The 13974-nt window shown below is 51.4% G+C and overlaps 2 protein-coding genes across 2 annotated transcripts; both read left to right on the top strand.

The window, feature by feature from the left end:
- Positions 1-139: 139 nt before the first annotated feature.
- Positions 140-12608, top strand: NXF1 (nuclear RNA export factor 1). Its single transcript, XM_055415700.2, has 21 exons — positions 140-1555; positions 4845-5028; positions 5240-5399; positions 6058-6141; positions 6250-6354; positions 6472-6552; positions 6650-6719; positions 6869-6957; positions 7080-7187; positions 7362-7471; positions 9266-9302; positions 9808-9876; positions 9980-10035; positions 10167-10274; positions 10391-10449; positions 10554-10669; positions 10795-10837; positions 11426-11498; positions 11800-11982; positions 12114-12174; positions 12288-12608. Exons 1-21 carry the CDS (start codon positions 1528-1530, stop codon positions 12324-12326), a joined length of 1863 nt encoding a protein of 620 aa, XP_055271675.1. The 5' UTR covers positions 140-1527; the 3' UTR covers positions 12327-12608.
- Positions 12609-12742: 134 nt separating this feature from the next.
- Positions 12743-13944, top strand: TMEM223 (transmembrane protein 223). The gene is made up of 2 exons (XM_055415706.2): positions 12743-13097; positions 13502-13944. Exons 1-2 carry the CDS (start codon positions 12782-12784, stop codon positions 13792-13794), a joined length of 609 nt encoding a protein of 202 aa, XP_055271681.2. The 5' UTR covers positions 12743-12781; the 3' UTR covers positions 13795-13944.
- Positions 13945-13974: the final 30 nt, after the last annotated feature.

The raw sequence follows: 13974 nt of genomic DNA on the forward strand, positions 1-13974 counted from the left end.
ATGTCGTCATTTCTGGGTGGGAGCGCCGAAGAAGGGCTAGGCAGAAATGGAGGGAGCCTGCTGCCCAGTATTACAACTGAAAGGGCTGGACTAATAACCCTGAGGGGCCAGGCTTTGGGCTCCATGTACACAGCTGCTTCCAGCAGGCATAACCGAGTGCAGCAGCACTTAATTATGGAAAATTCCCTTCAAAGCAGGGTACACGATCCCACAGTGGGTCTCTGATTAGTGGTAACTTCCAGGACCATCTCCAGAAGTATTTGGACCTGTTTCATCTGCATCCTCCAGTCCTACCATTTTCCTTGGGCTGGATGAAGCAGGAGTTCTGCCTGCTGCCAGGAGTGAAAGGTGAAGAATTTGTTCCCAGCTCCAGCTGAGGCTCTTGGTCCCCTTGAAGGCCCTCACCAAATCCAAGCCAGTCACAGGAGAATGAAGTAGAGATCTGCCTGGAATACCTATCCTCCAGGAAGGTCAATATGCTTGTCAGTCCTAACCAGGACCCACAGCCACATCATTCTGAGGTCACTGGAGTACCCCCATTTCATACACCCCAAAGGAAGCTCAAGCTGTAGTGACAACAATCACACATTGGGCTGGCTGTAGTACCTTGGGGGCGGGGCAGTAGTTATCTAGGAGAGCCCTGGCCTTTCTTAGCCCTGGCATTTTAGTATTCCCTCTCTGTTTGACCTGTGTTCAGGGGGTGCTCTTGCTTGCATCTTAACTGTTTAGTTGACACAAGATATGGGTTTAAGCACAGCACATCGATGGTGGGTGGGGCGATCTGTGAAGATGATCAAAGCCTGACAAATGCAGTTTTTCTCATTTGACTCCGCAACTATTGGGGGGGTGTTGCATAGATTGGAAATTTATTTCATAATATTTGCTGAGTTCCTGGTACGTGCTAGGTATGGTACTGAGCCAGGTGCTGGATAAAAAAAAAAAGCCATGAATTGGTCAACTTCTTGCTCTCTTGGAGCTTACCTTCTAGTTTTCTATTTCATTTTATAGGCGAGGAAAGCAAGGCATAGATCTGTAGAAGGCAAAGGGCTGAGCTGAGACTTAAGCCCAGGCTGGATCCTCCTAGGGGTCTTGAAGCGGTCATTCCAAGACACTTCTCTCCCATTCCTCAGAAGCCCTTCTTGTGGCCCTCCTTCCCTTTTTCTGTTTGAACCCTAGAGTGCAATGGCCATCTCTGCTTCAGCGCCAACCTTGGAGGTGCTGCCTGCCGGCTGATGATAAAAGCCGGGGACAGGTGCGAGTACTAATCAGGGGGATCAGTAAACTAATCAGTACTGGGCGGAGCGTCGGCCCCAAGCCGCGCCCCGGTGTCGCTGCTGGCCGCATGCGCACGCGCGTCTCCCGGTGGCTCCGCCTATCATCGTGGGACGTCGGCAGCGCGCGACGCGGTCTCCTTATAAATGCGGTGGTAGCCGGCGTAGGAGCACTTCGGCCTGGAGCGCCTTGGCATTCGAACGTTTGGCTAGGTAGCGGCCCGCTACGCAGCCCGACCCTGCTTCTAGCTGTGCCATGGCGGACGAGGGAAAGTCATACAACGGTAAGTGCTGGTCCTTGAGCCGGGGAGAGGGGCGATCTGGAGCCCCGCTGGGCAGCGCAGGCCTAGGCCGCAGCGCCGGGGCGGGAGGCCGCGAGGGGCCGGGTGTCCGCGGGGAACGGGTGTCCGCGGGGAACGGCGGTGAGTGACGCGGGCCCGGGGCGAGGCAGTCCGGGACCTGGCTGAACTCGAGGGTGGGTGCCCGGCTCGTTGACCCCAGAATCCTGGCGTTGTGAGCACCTGCGGCTCGGAGCGGGTGCCTCGGCGGTGGGGTGACTGGATTCCTTTGAACTTTGTGGGTGGTGGATGCCTGTCAGTTCAGTTTGGCGGCTATACTAATGTGAGTCAGTGCCCTGTTCTTGGGCTGCCGGTGCCCTATTTTCTACCGCGCGTCCAGTCGGTCTTGCCCCCTCCCCCACCGTCCGCAGCTTTTGCTTTAATATTAATATTAACTCAGTGTTCTAGCCAGAACACTACATTGGGTGTAGGTCCAGAGTAATGGTTAGGAGCTCACGACAGCCAGGGTTTCAATTCTGAGTTGGCCATACCGATCTTGTGTGAGTTAAACACTCAGGCCTGATTTTCCACCCCCAGTATCTGTCTCCTGAGCTTGTCTCCGTGTGTGTGTATTAAAACGAGATCGTGTGTGTCGAGCGCCTGACATCGGATAAACCTCAATAAATGTTAACTGCACTTTCTAGTCGTTTATTTTTTTCCTACGGTCATTTCAGGAGATTCATTGTTTGCGGAGTACTATGCATTAGACAGACCTTTGGGAGGAATCATAGTCTCTTTTTAAGAAACCATTTCTACACACCACAGTTGAAAGGAACATATTCCTGGAGAACATTCAAGGACCCTTGGTGAAGCACCCTAACTGCCACTAGAACCTGAATTCAGGAGTTGACTCCTTAATTAAGAGGCATCGCTGACTAAGGAAACTAAGAGGTCACTCCCTGAACTTCAGAGTTTGAGAATAAGATTTATAAAAGAAACCATTAGATTGATCATATTTGTAGTTGATGTTTGTACTCTGTAGGCAAAAGGAGTATTGATTACTGGAAGTTAATGTAATCATCATGATTGGTTTACCTGAGTATGAGAGAGGTCACTTGGGGTTAAGTGGGCAGACAGCAGATTTCAGGTGACTTTTCGGAGAGTGAGTTGTATCCAGTTACACTTGGGTCACTCACTTCAACGTGGCATATTTTTAATATGGTTGATTTACAACATTATGTTAGTTTTCAGGAATGACATGGAAGTGAACATGGTGATTCAGTATTATGATAGATTATACTCCATTAAAAGTTATTACAAAATAATGGCTTTCACTCCCATGCAATAATATATCATTGTTGCCTATCCATTTTATACTTAGTAGTTGGTATCTCTTAATCCCATAACCTTATCTTGCCCCTCCTGCTTTCCCTCTCCCCACTGAGAACCACGAGTTTGTTATCTATATCTGAGTCTGTTTCTGTTTTGCTAAATATATTCATTTTAGTTTCTACATATGTGATGTCATGCAGTATTTGTCTTTTTCTGTCTGACTTATTTTACTAAGTACAATAACCTCCAAGTCCATTCATGTTGTTGCAGTGGCAAGATTTCATTCTTTTTTATGGCTGTGTGTGTGTGTGTATACACCACATCTTCTTTATCCATTAGTCCCTTGATGGACATTTGGATTGCTTCCATATCTTTCCCACTGTAAACAGTGTTGCTATGGACAATGAGATGCAGGTATCTTCTTTTTATTGACCTGAAAACAAGCAAAGCTCATATGTGTTCTTCCCTTTTTCTTAGTTTTGATGCTTTGTAAAAAAAATCTTTATATTGGAGAATAGTTGATTTACAGTGTTGTGTTACTTTCAGGTGTAGAGCAAACTGATTCAGTTATATCTATTGTTTTTCAGATTCTTTTCTCATGGAGGTTATTACAGAGTGCTGGGTAGAGTTCCCTGTGCTATACAGTGGGTCCTTGTTGATTATCTGTTTCAGATATAGTAGTGTGTAGATGTTAATCCTAACTTTCTCATTTATGCATGTATCTTTTTAGATTAGTACTTTTTTTTTCTGGACATATAATTGGAGTGGATTTGCAGGATCATATGGTAGTTCTAGTTTCAGTTTTTTGAGAGGAGAACAAGACTTAAAAGAAGCCTTTAAATTGGTCGTATTTGTAACTGACATTTGTGCTTTATAGGCAAAAGAAGTATTGTTTACTGAAAGCTGATGTAATCGTTGTGATTGACTTTTCAAGATGTGACCAAATTTTGTATAGGGGTAGTCGAGAAGGAAATGGCAACCCACTCCAGTGTTCTTGCCTGGAGAGTCCCAGGGACGGGGGAGCCTGGTGGGCTTCTGTCTATGGGGTCACACAGAGTCGGACACGACTGAAGTGACTTAGCAGCAGCAGCAGTCTTAGAGAATGAACTTATGGTTACCAGGGAGAGATGGGTAGGGAAAAGACAGATTGGGAGTTTGGGATGGACATGTACACACTGCTATATTTAAAATGAATAACCAACAAGGACCTACTGTATAGCACAGGGGACGCTGCTCAGTATTCTGTTAATCTATTTGGGAAAAGAATCTGAAAAAGAATAGATCCGTGTATAGGTATAACTGAATCACTTTTTGTACACCTGAAACTAACACAACATTATTAATCAGCTATGCTCCAATGTAAAAGAAAAAGTTAAAAAGATTTTTTTGAGTGGAGTTAAGTAGATTTGGGAGGCTGGGAAAAGCAGACCTCAGGTGACTCTCCGGAGTCTGAGTTGTGTCCATTTGCACTTGAGACACTCACTTCCACATTCTGCTTCTCCTTTCTCTAGTTCCAGTTTCTGCTTCACTTTTCTAAAAAGACTTCACACGTTTTTCCAGTCACTGATGTTGCCACCCCACAGAGAGGGTTCTTTCCCTGGACAGGTAGAGGAGTTTGCACAAGGTGGCCTCTGTGGTGACTGTGTATCTCATCTGATCGTGCAGGGTGCTGGATAGTGTGATTGCCAAGCAAGGTAGCTGAACCAGTGGTGCACTTTCTTCTCTTCTTTTTTAAATATTCAAATATTTATTTGGCTGCGCCAGGTCTTAGTTGCGGCACACAGGGTCTTTTTTTTCATTGTGGCATGAGAACTCTTAGTCAAGGCATGTGGAATCCAGTTCCCTGACTACGGGTCAGACTCGGGGCCCTCTGCATTGGGAGTGGGGAGTCTTAGCCACTGGACCACCAGTGAAGTCCCTCCAGTGATGTATTTTCTAATTTTTGTTCTGTTTCCAAACCCAGAGCACGATGATCGAGTTAGTTTCCCTCAAAGAAGAAAGAAAGGCCGGGGCCCTTTCCGGTGGAAGTCTGGCGAGGGGAACCGGAGGTCCGGAAGAGGGGGCTCCAGCATTCGGTCCTCCCGCCTGGAGGACGACGACAGAGATGTGGCGATGAGCGATGTCCAGGATGCTCCCCGAGTACGATAGTAAGTAGCCAGTTGGTCTGGTTTGAATTTAGCGGCCCCCTCATTTATGTGGCCCTCTCACTGCCCATGTCATTGCTCTTCCACCTGGAAGGGAGAGACATGCCAGGACCAGCTTACTGGTAGATAGTTGTGGTCCTGATAACTGTGCAGGAAGATCTTTGAGAAGACATTCCTAACCTTTGTGAGTGTTTTCTTCTCTCCTTCCCCACAGCACCCCCTATGCTGCACGACCCAACCGTCGGGGTGATAACTGGAACGAGCGGACTCGAATTCATGTTACCCTGCCTCTGCGCAGAGATCGGGCTGCTGCAGAGAGGGGAGGGGCTGGCACCAGCCAGGATGGGACGTCCAAGAACTGGTTTAAGATTACAGTGAGTATCTTGAGAGGCCCATGGGGCAGGGGAGCCAGGGGGCTGGGCTCACAGTTAAGGTGTTTACCTCTCACATTACAAAATCAGCTGTTTACTCCACACTCAGGGAACCATTCTTGCTGCTAAGAATCAATATCTTAGAACATCTATGAGCAGCTTCAGAAAAGAAGGGGGGCAGCAGGATGGGAAGGCCATGAAAGGGAAGTGTGATAATTGTGGTTGGCGGGTGGGAGAGCTCCTCCAGATATGAGGAGCTGAGTGTGGAGTGGAGGGCCCTTGAGTTCTCTGAAGGGCAGGTAGGTTATAAAAGATGTCTTAGAACTTGTAGATTCAAACATTTGCGTTCTTTGAGGAATAATAAGTATAAATGGACAGAAACAGGGTTAAGGGTTCCTGTTTGGCTTGAGTAGAATACTCTTTATTTGTTTGGCCTCAGTGTGCAACCTGTGGGGTCTTAGTTCTCCAACCAGGGATTGAATTCCCAGCAGTGGAAGCTCGGAGTCCTAACCACTGGAGCAGCAGGGAATTCCCAGAAAACTTTTAAATTGACCGTTTCTCCAGAAAGTCTTTTAGAGCTTGGCAGATGAGCTGAAAGGAGCACTGGAGGGGTCTGCTGTTCATTTAATGACATGTTCCTGTCTCTTCTTCTCTCATCTAGATCCCTTACGGCAGGAAATATGACAAGTCATGGCTCCTGAATGTGATTCAGAGCAAGTGCAGTGTCCCTTTTACTCCCATTGAGGTAAGAGAGGGCCTGAGAGGCTGACTGCACACCCTAAAGGGTGGAGGTACCAGCTGGGCTGGGGGCTCTGGGCTCCAGGTCTAATGCGCTTGTTCCCTCTTCTTGCAGTTTCATTATGAAAACACCCGGGCCCAGTTTTTTGTGGAGGATGCCAGTACAGCCTCTGCACTGAAGGCTGTTAACTATAAGATTGTGGATCGGGAGAACCGCAGGGTGTGTGTGAAGGGCTGGTTTGGTGGGGGTGGGGCCTGGCGCTCAGGATGTAGCCTGGGTCTCGGTCCTGGGGCTCAGGCCTTCCCAGAGCTCACCCTGCCTGTGTCTCCCCTGCAGATATCTATCATCATCAACTCCTCTTCTCCACCCCATTCTGTGCAGAATGAACTGAAGCCAGAACAAGTAGAGCAGCTAAAGGTGAGACTGGCACCTGAGTCTTAGCGGTTTCCCTCTCCCCCCACCCTCCCCGCTCAACAACTCCAGTGACCACTGCACCCTCTGTCTTCCTCTGCAGCTGATCATGAGCAAACGATACGATGGCTCCCAGCAAGCACTTGACCTCAAGGGCCTCCGTTCAGACCCAGGTACAGGTCGGATACAGGTTGATTCTGCCTCACCCATTCTTAGATTGGTGGAGACAGAGGGGGATCTGTCAGCAGGGAAAATCTGAGGGTGCTGTGGTGGGCACACTGGCCTGGGCAGGCCCTCTCAGACTTCCCTTTGCTTCCTGCAGATTTAGTGGCCCAGAACATTGACGTTGTCCTGAACCGTAGAAGCTGCATGGCGGCCACTCTGCGAATCATCGAAGAGAACATCCCTGAGGTGAGGCCTTCCTCCCACTAGGTGGGCGAAAACAGGGTTGGGTACGGGATGGGGTCGGGAAGCAGGTTTGTTTCTCATCCCCTGGCCAGTGGTGCCTCCTCTAAATTCTCCTCTCCCCACAGCTATTGTCCTTGAACTTGAGCAACAACAAGCTCTACCGGCTGGATGACTTGTCCAGCATTGTGCAGAAAGCACCCAATCTAAAGACCCTAAATCTCTCTGGAAATGAGGTGAGTTTGAGAGCCCAGCTGTGTTTGGATAGGGTGGGCAAAAGTGGAGAGAGCTTGCCTCATGGCAGCAAGAGGCAGAGAGGGCATTTAAGAGATGCGGATGGGGGTGAGGGGAATCTAGCTGGCTCTCTTTACCAACGTGTCTTTCCCGCCTTTCCTCCCCATCCTGTGCAGCTAAAGTCTGAGCGGGAGTTGGACAAGATCAAAGGGTTGAAGCTGGAAGAGCTCTGGCTTGACGGAAACACCCTTTGTGACACCTTCCGAGACCAGTCCACCTACATCAGGTCAGTTATAAGCTTTATCTCCCCTCCTGGGGACCTTCACCCCCTGGGAGGCTGAGCAGATGCACCCTGACCACTGCCCGTCTGCAGGAGATGTGCAGCCCTCAGCTGGAATCACCTGTCCTTGGGGAGGATCGCGTGTCCCTCCCATTTTGTCTGCCCATGACCCCTAGCTTTGCCCCAGGCCTCCTTTCCTTTCTTCTCACCTGACTGCCTGTTTGCTCGTTCTGTGGCCTTTCTCCTTCCATCCTAAACACAGCCTTCTCTAGACTCTCCCACCCCTTTTGTTTCAAGAAGAGCATCTCCCTTTCTCTACCATGACCGGGGAGTGTCTTGCATATTACACCCCCATACGTGGAGTTGCTTTGAGCCAAGAGCCTGGTAACCCCTGGGCAGGGAAAGCCCTCCCTCCCTGGGACTTCCTGCTGATGGGCCTTCCCTCCTCTGTCCGGTGACAGCCCCTCTTGCCCTGTTGCCAAGAGGGGCTCAGTTCTCACAATCGCTTTGCCCAAGGCTACTGCCTGGGTTTTCCTGCCCATGCTGAGGTTGAGGCCTTCTGGTGGCTGGTGCCATGCACTCTGTCGCTCTTGCCCAAAGCTGTGAGCTGGGCCCTCCCTGGAGGAGAAACCTGGGTTCCCTAAGACACGTGACCAGAGCCGGGGCCCCGCCAGCAGGCGAGGGAATCCCAAGGCAGGTGCTGGGCGTGGAGGCCACGGGGGCATAGGCTATCCAGGAGACAGAGAACTGGCCCTCTCTGGGGGCGCCGCCCCTCCCTCACTCGCACACCTCACATCACCCTGCTTGGCCCCGGAGGATGGCTGGTTAGCCAGAGACGGGTAAGATTCCTCAGGGAAGGAACAACCTAAGACAGGCACAGCCGCAGAGGGGCCATCAGGAGAGGACTTGGGGGCCAACACTGGCGGGGCGCAGACCCTCACCCCCCAACTTTGCAGGGGCCTGGACCCTCACCCCTTCGGAGGGAGATCTCCTGCCCCCATGGCTGCTTTGCTTCCCACGCCCAGCTCAGCTCGGGACCCAGGTAGCAGACAGACACCTGGCCAATAGCAGCTGCCCTCTCACCGCAGCAAAGATGTGTTTCTCATTTCCTCCTTGGACCACGGGAGAAGGGAGCGGAAAGAGAGGGCTGTGTCAGGTGCCTCTTCCCCTTTGCTCCCCCTGGTCTTTCTAAATGGCTCTTCGCCATGCAGTGCTGTCGCTTTGTCTCTGCTTCCTCTTTCCTCGCCTGAGTCTCCCCATCTCTTCTTTGCCCGCTCCTCTCCTTCCTTTTCCCTCTCCTCTCCCCTCTCTTCCTCCTTGGCCTCTCCTCTCCCTGAGCCTTGCTCGTCTCCCTGCCCCAACATCCTGTGCCATTTCTGTGGTGTGTTCTGGTCTTGGCCACGGCCAGACCTGGCAGAAGTGATGGACACCTGTTGAGGCAGCGGAGCCCTTGGGCTCCCACCCCATTCCCTCCTCCCGGGGCTGCGCAGGTGAGTAGGTGGAAGGTAAGGGGGACGAGGACGGAGAAGAAGTCCTGGCTTAACGCCTGGGCCAGGAGCGCTGCCCCTGCAGTGCTCGGAGTCGGGCAGAGAGTGTCGTCCTTCAAGGCAGTGATTTTTGGATGCCCCAGATGAGGTGGGGAGTGGGGTTATTTTTCCTGGAGCTGAGAGGCTGGGGAAGAGTGAGAGCACAAGAAGGATGGGATGGGCTGTCCCTCGGGCATGGGTGTTTTTGCTCCTAGAGCAGCCCAGGAGGCACAGTGGCTCTGAAACATTACTCACTATGTCCCATTCTTGACAGCGCCGTTCGAGAGCGATTTCCGAAACTACTGCGACTGGTGAGTACCTCATCTTTTTCATCCTCTTCTGAGGAGCACAGCACCTCCCACCCTCAGTGTCTTGCCTAACGTGCCTTTATGTGGTCACTTATTTGGGGATATGGAGCCCTTTGATAATCTAGCAAAGATTTTATATATATATAAACAAAGGTTATAATTCTTCTTCCCAGAAAAATGCCTGTAGATGATAGTTGCGTCTGTCAGGATTCATAGACGCCTTTCCATTTCTTTCTCTTACTTCACCTCTGACCCTTTTACTCTTAGTTCTCCCATCTAATTACTCATCCAGCCTTTAAAAAAAAAAAAGTATTTGACTCCGTTGGGTCTTAGTTGTGGCCCACCAACTCTTAGTTACAGCATGTGTGATCTAGTTCCCTGACCAGGGATTGAACCCAAGCCCCCCTGCATTGGGAGTGGAGAGCCTTAGCCCTGGACTGCCAGGGAAGTCCCTCATCTAGCCTTCTTTCACTGGTTTACATCGTCGTCTTTCACTTCCTTTCTGCAGGATGGCCATGAGTTACCCCCACCAATTGCCTTTGACGTTGAAGCCCCCACAACGTTACCGCCTTGCAAGGTAGGTGGTGGGGTGGCATCTGAGGGGCACAGGCCTAGAACTCATGTTGGGAGGAGAGTCCTGGTACCATGGTCCTGTTTGATTGGAGTCTGTTTGATTCCAGGGAAGCTACTTTGGAACAGAGACCCTGAAGAATCTGGTCCTGCACTTCTTGCAGCAGTAAGTATCTTGGGCGTCCTGAGGCTGGGAAGCGGTGGGCTAGCCCAAGCACAACTCAGTCTTGTGAGCTGTCAGCCCCTTTGTGGATCCAGCTTGTGGAGCTCAACCCTCCCCTTTCGTTTGCCCCACAGGTACTATGCGGTTTATGACTCGGGAGACCGGCAGCGGCTCCTGGATGCCTACCATGATGGAGCCTGCTGCTCCCTGAGCATTCCTTTCACCCCCCAGAACCCTGCTCGGTGAGTAGCACATCCCAGAACCTGCCCAGGACCAGAGTTGCTCAGCAGACACTGGCCAGCACGTGCAGCATCACCACTGCTCTGACCACTGCCTCTTTTTCTTCTTATTCCCCCAGAAGCAACTTGGCCGAGTACTTCAAGGATAGCAGGAATGTGAAGAAGCTTAAAGACCCTAGTAAGTGTGTGATGTGAGCCAAACAGGTTGAGAGAAGGGCGTGGGAAGGCGTCAGTCTGGGCTCAGCATGTGGCAGCTGCTAACCTCGGCTTCTCCTCCCACAGCCTTGCGATTCCGACTGCTGAAGCACACGCGTCTCAACGTGGTGGCCTTCCTCAACGAGTTGCCCAAAACTCTGCATGACATCAGCTCCTTCGTGGTGGACATAAGTGCACAGACAGTAAGCACCTATTTCTCCCTTGACAGAGCGTGGATGTGGGGAAGGGGCCGTCCTGAAGAGGCAAGGAGGGACTTGGGCTCTGCTGGGAGCCTAGATGGTACCTGATGTTGCTGCTTCTCTTTCAGAGCACATTGCTGTGTTTCTCTGTCAACGGAGTCTTCAAAGAAGGTTAGTATCTTTGGAGTCCTGAGCTTGTGGAGTGGTCCCTGTCCCAGCTAGTCATTCTGAGCACTCTCAGCTCCCCAGCTCCCTTCTCTTTTCTTCTTCCCTGGCCACCTCCTCCCTTTCTGTCCCCAAGCCTGTCCTCACCTGTCTTTCCTGTCTGGGCTGTGGGAACAGAGGATCAGAGGATTAGAGGACACAGACTTTGGAGGCAGACGGTTCTGAGCTTCCATCCCCAGCCTTCGCCCTCCGTGTCTGTGAGCAATTTCTGTGACCTCTGAACCTGACTGTAAAACAGAGGGGTTCGTAATAGGCATCTCATTACGTATTTGAGGAGTCAGTGAAGTGAGTTATAAAGTGCTCGAAACAGGGCCTGGCCCACAGATGCAAATAAATCACTAGTGGGATGAAAGTGTCACTGTTGTCCTCTCTGATCTCTGACACTCCTCCCTGCTCTGCTCCTCTGTGCACACATAATCACCCCTGTTTGGCCTGCATAGCGTTCTCTGTATCAAATCAGATTATGATTTTTGAGAAGCTATCTGAAAAAGCATGAATGACTCTGACGGGTCATCACCATTGTTATCATTGCAGTGGATGGAAAGTCTCGGGACTCCTTGCGAGCCTTTACCCGGACGTTCGTCGCTGTTCCTGCCAGCAATTCAGGGTGAGTGTCTGACTTACCGTGTTGGGTTCCAGTCCCAGTGCATGGCTGCCACTGTGGAAAAGTGCTTTAACAGTATTCACTTCCTAAGTCTGTTGTGAAGGTAAATGAGGGTTGGGGAAGAATCCATAATTCCAGTCTGTTGATACTCCCATATGTGCAGTCGATGGGAAAGGGGGTGAATGATAAAGGAACCTTGTGGGTACTGAAAGACTCTGAGTGTCAAGTGAGAATAGGAATGATGTTGGGATGATGAGGTTATCTTCTGTCTGCCCAGCTGTCTAAGGTGCTTTTTGTCTCCCAGGTTGTGCATCGTCAATGATGAGCTGTTTGTGCGGAATGCCAGTGCTGATGAGATACAGAGAGCCTTTGCCATGCCTGCACCCACACCTTCCTCCAGCCCAGTGCCCACCCTCTCCCCAGAGCAGCAGGAAATGCTGCAGGCATTCTCTACCCAGTCTGGCATGAACCTCGAGTGGTCCCAGAAGTGAGTACTGAGCATGTGTAGGAAATGGGATAAACTGAGGTAGTGCTGATGGTGAAAAATAAGTGCCTCTAGAATGTTTAAAGCCAAAACTTGTAGTTCTAATGGAGGTGCCTGTTCTTCCCCTACTCCAGGTGCCTTCAGGACAACAACTGGGACTACACCAGATCTGCCCAGGCCTTTACTCATCTCAAGGTGAGATTTGAAAACAGGTGGCAAAGAGAGCTCCAGGCGTTCCAAAGGGTCAGGCAGGCTCGGGGCACGGCTCAGACCACCTGGCTCTACTGACGTTTTTATGTTTCTTTAAGGCCAAGGGCGAGATCCCAGAAGTGGCATTCATGAAGTGATCCACAGTTGTTCCCCAGAAGACCCCTGTAAATAGGCCCTGGATGTACTGATGTCTCCTCTCCGGCCCGAGGCCGCCCTGTGACTGTGACCGAGGAGGGAGGGCTGCTGGATCCTTCTCCTCACCTGCCTTCTGGAAGCCTCCAGAAGATTGAGCCTCCCTGGTGCCAGGAAGCCAAAGCTTACTTTGTAGAACTGACACTAAAATACCCGAAGGACTTAGGTGCTTTGTGTACTTAACCCCAGGATCCTCCCTACTTTTTAAGATAAAGAATGGTATTGTATTTGGTGTCCAGCTGAGTTACTTTAGCCTTACCCTTCACAAGCGTGGGCGGGACCGAGGGATGGGCCGCGCCCGCCTCGCCTCGCCTCGCCTCGCCTCGGGCTGAAGGACTCCGGGGTGGGGCGGGGCCAGCTGGCAGGAAGTCCCGCCCCGGAAGTGGCTCCGCACAGCGCCATGGCGGCGCCCGGGCGGAGGTGGCCTGTGTTGCTGTTCCGAATGCTGAAGTCACTGCCCGCGCGCCGGGCCCTGCATGACACGGCTCCGCCACGGGATGTGCTGCTCTTCGAGCATGAACGGGGCCGCTTCTTTGCCGTCCTCGGGCTGTTCTGCGCTGGCCAGGGCGTCTTCTGGGCTTCCCTGGCCATTGCCTCCTTGGCTCGGCCCCCAACCCCGGTTCGTCCAACAGACGCCAAGTCCCCAGACCACGGCCGCTTGGACCTGCGCACTACACTCTGGCGCTACGGCCTTGCCGTCGGCTGCGGCGCCATCGGTAAGGTGTGGGCTAGCTTCCCAGCTTGGTCAAAGAGAGTGGGCACAATCCTCTCTGTTCGGGCAAGAAGAGTAAGGGGCTCCCGACCCTCCCGCATGAGCAGGAGTGGGTAGGAGTGCGGTACACTAGGGTTGGAAGTCCCTGAGCGCCAAGCCCTTGTACAGGTTCAAGCTATGCGTCTGTCTCATTATTTTGTGACCTTGAGCAAGTTAGTACCCTTACTCTGGATCCTGTTTTAAAATGGGGATGGGTAGCTATTAAGGCTGATGGGAGGAATGACTAACATATGACTGGGGTAGAAGAGGAACACAGTAACTGTTATTATCACATTTTTACTCAGGGGGCACTGAAAGGGTTGCTGCTTAGCTTTCCAGTGAAAACCCAAATCTTTGCTTTTCCTACAGGTTCCCTGGTACTCGGCGCTGGTCTTCTCTTTTCCCTCCGCTCGGTACGTTCAGTGATGCTGCGGGCTGGAGGGAAGCAAGTGACCCTCACCACTCATGCCCCCTTTGGTTGGGGTGCCCATTTTACGGTTCCCTTAAACCAGGTGTCTTGCATGGCCCACCGGGGAGAAGTCCCTGCCATGTTGCCTCTGAAAGTCAAAGGCCGACGCTTCTACTTCCTCTTGGACAAAGCTGGACATTTCCCCAACACAAAACTTTTTGACAACACTGTGGGTGCCTACCGTAGCTTGTGAAGAAGCAACCTCAGGTCACTAAGGATCAGAATAAAACCTGAACCTTAGGGATGGGGTGACAACCAGGGTTACACAGGGGGCCCAGAATTCATTAACAGCAAATAAAAGTGCAGACATCCCAAGGGCAGCTATCTGCCCGTACCTCTTTGAGTTTTTTGACCCATATCTGTTTAGCCTTCA

This window comes from Moschus berezovskii, chromosome 25 (assembly GCF_049115385.1).
Source record: "Moschus berezovskii isolate FMDL1 chromosome 25, NW_MosBer_1.0, whole genome shotgun sequence".
Classification (NCBI taxonomy): domain Eukaryota; kingdom Metazoa; phylum Chordata; class Mammalia; order Artiodactyla; family Moschidae; genus Moschus; species Moschus berezovskii.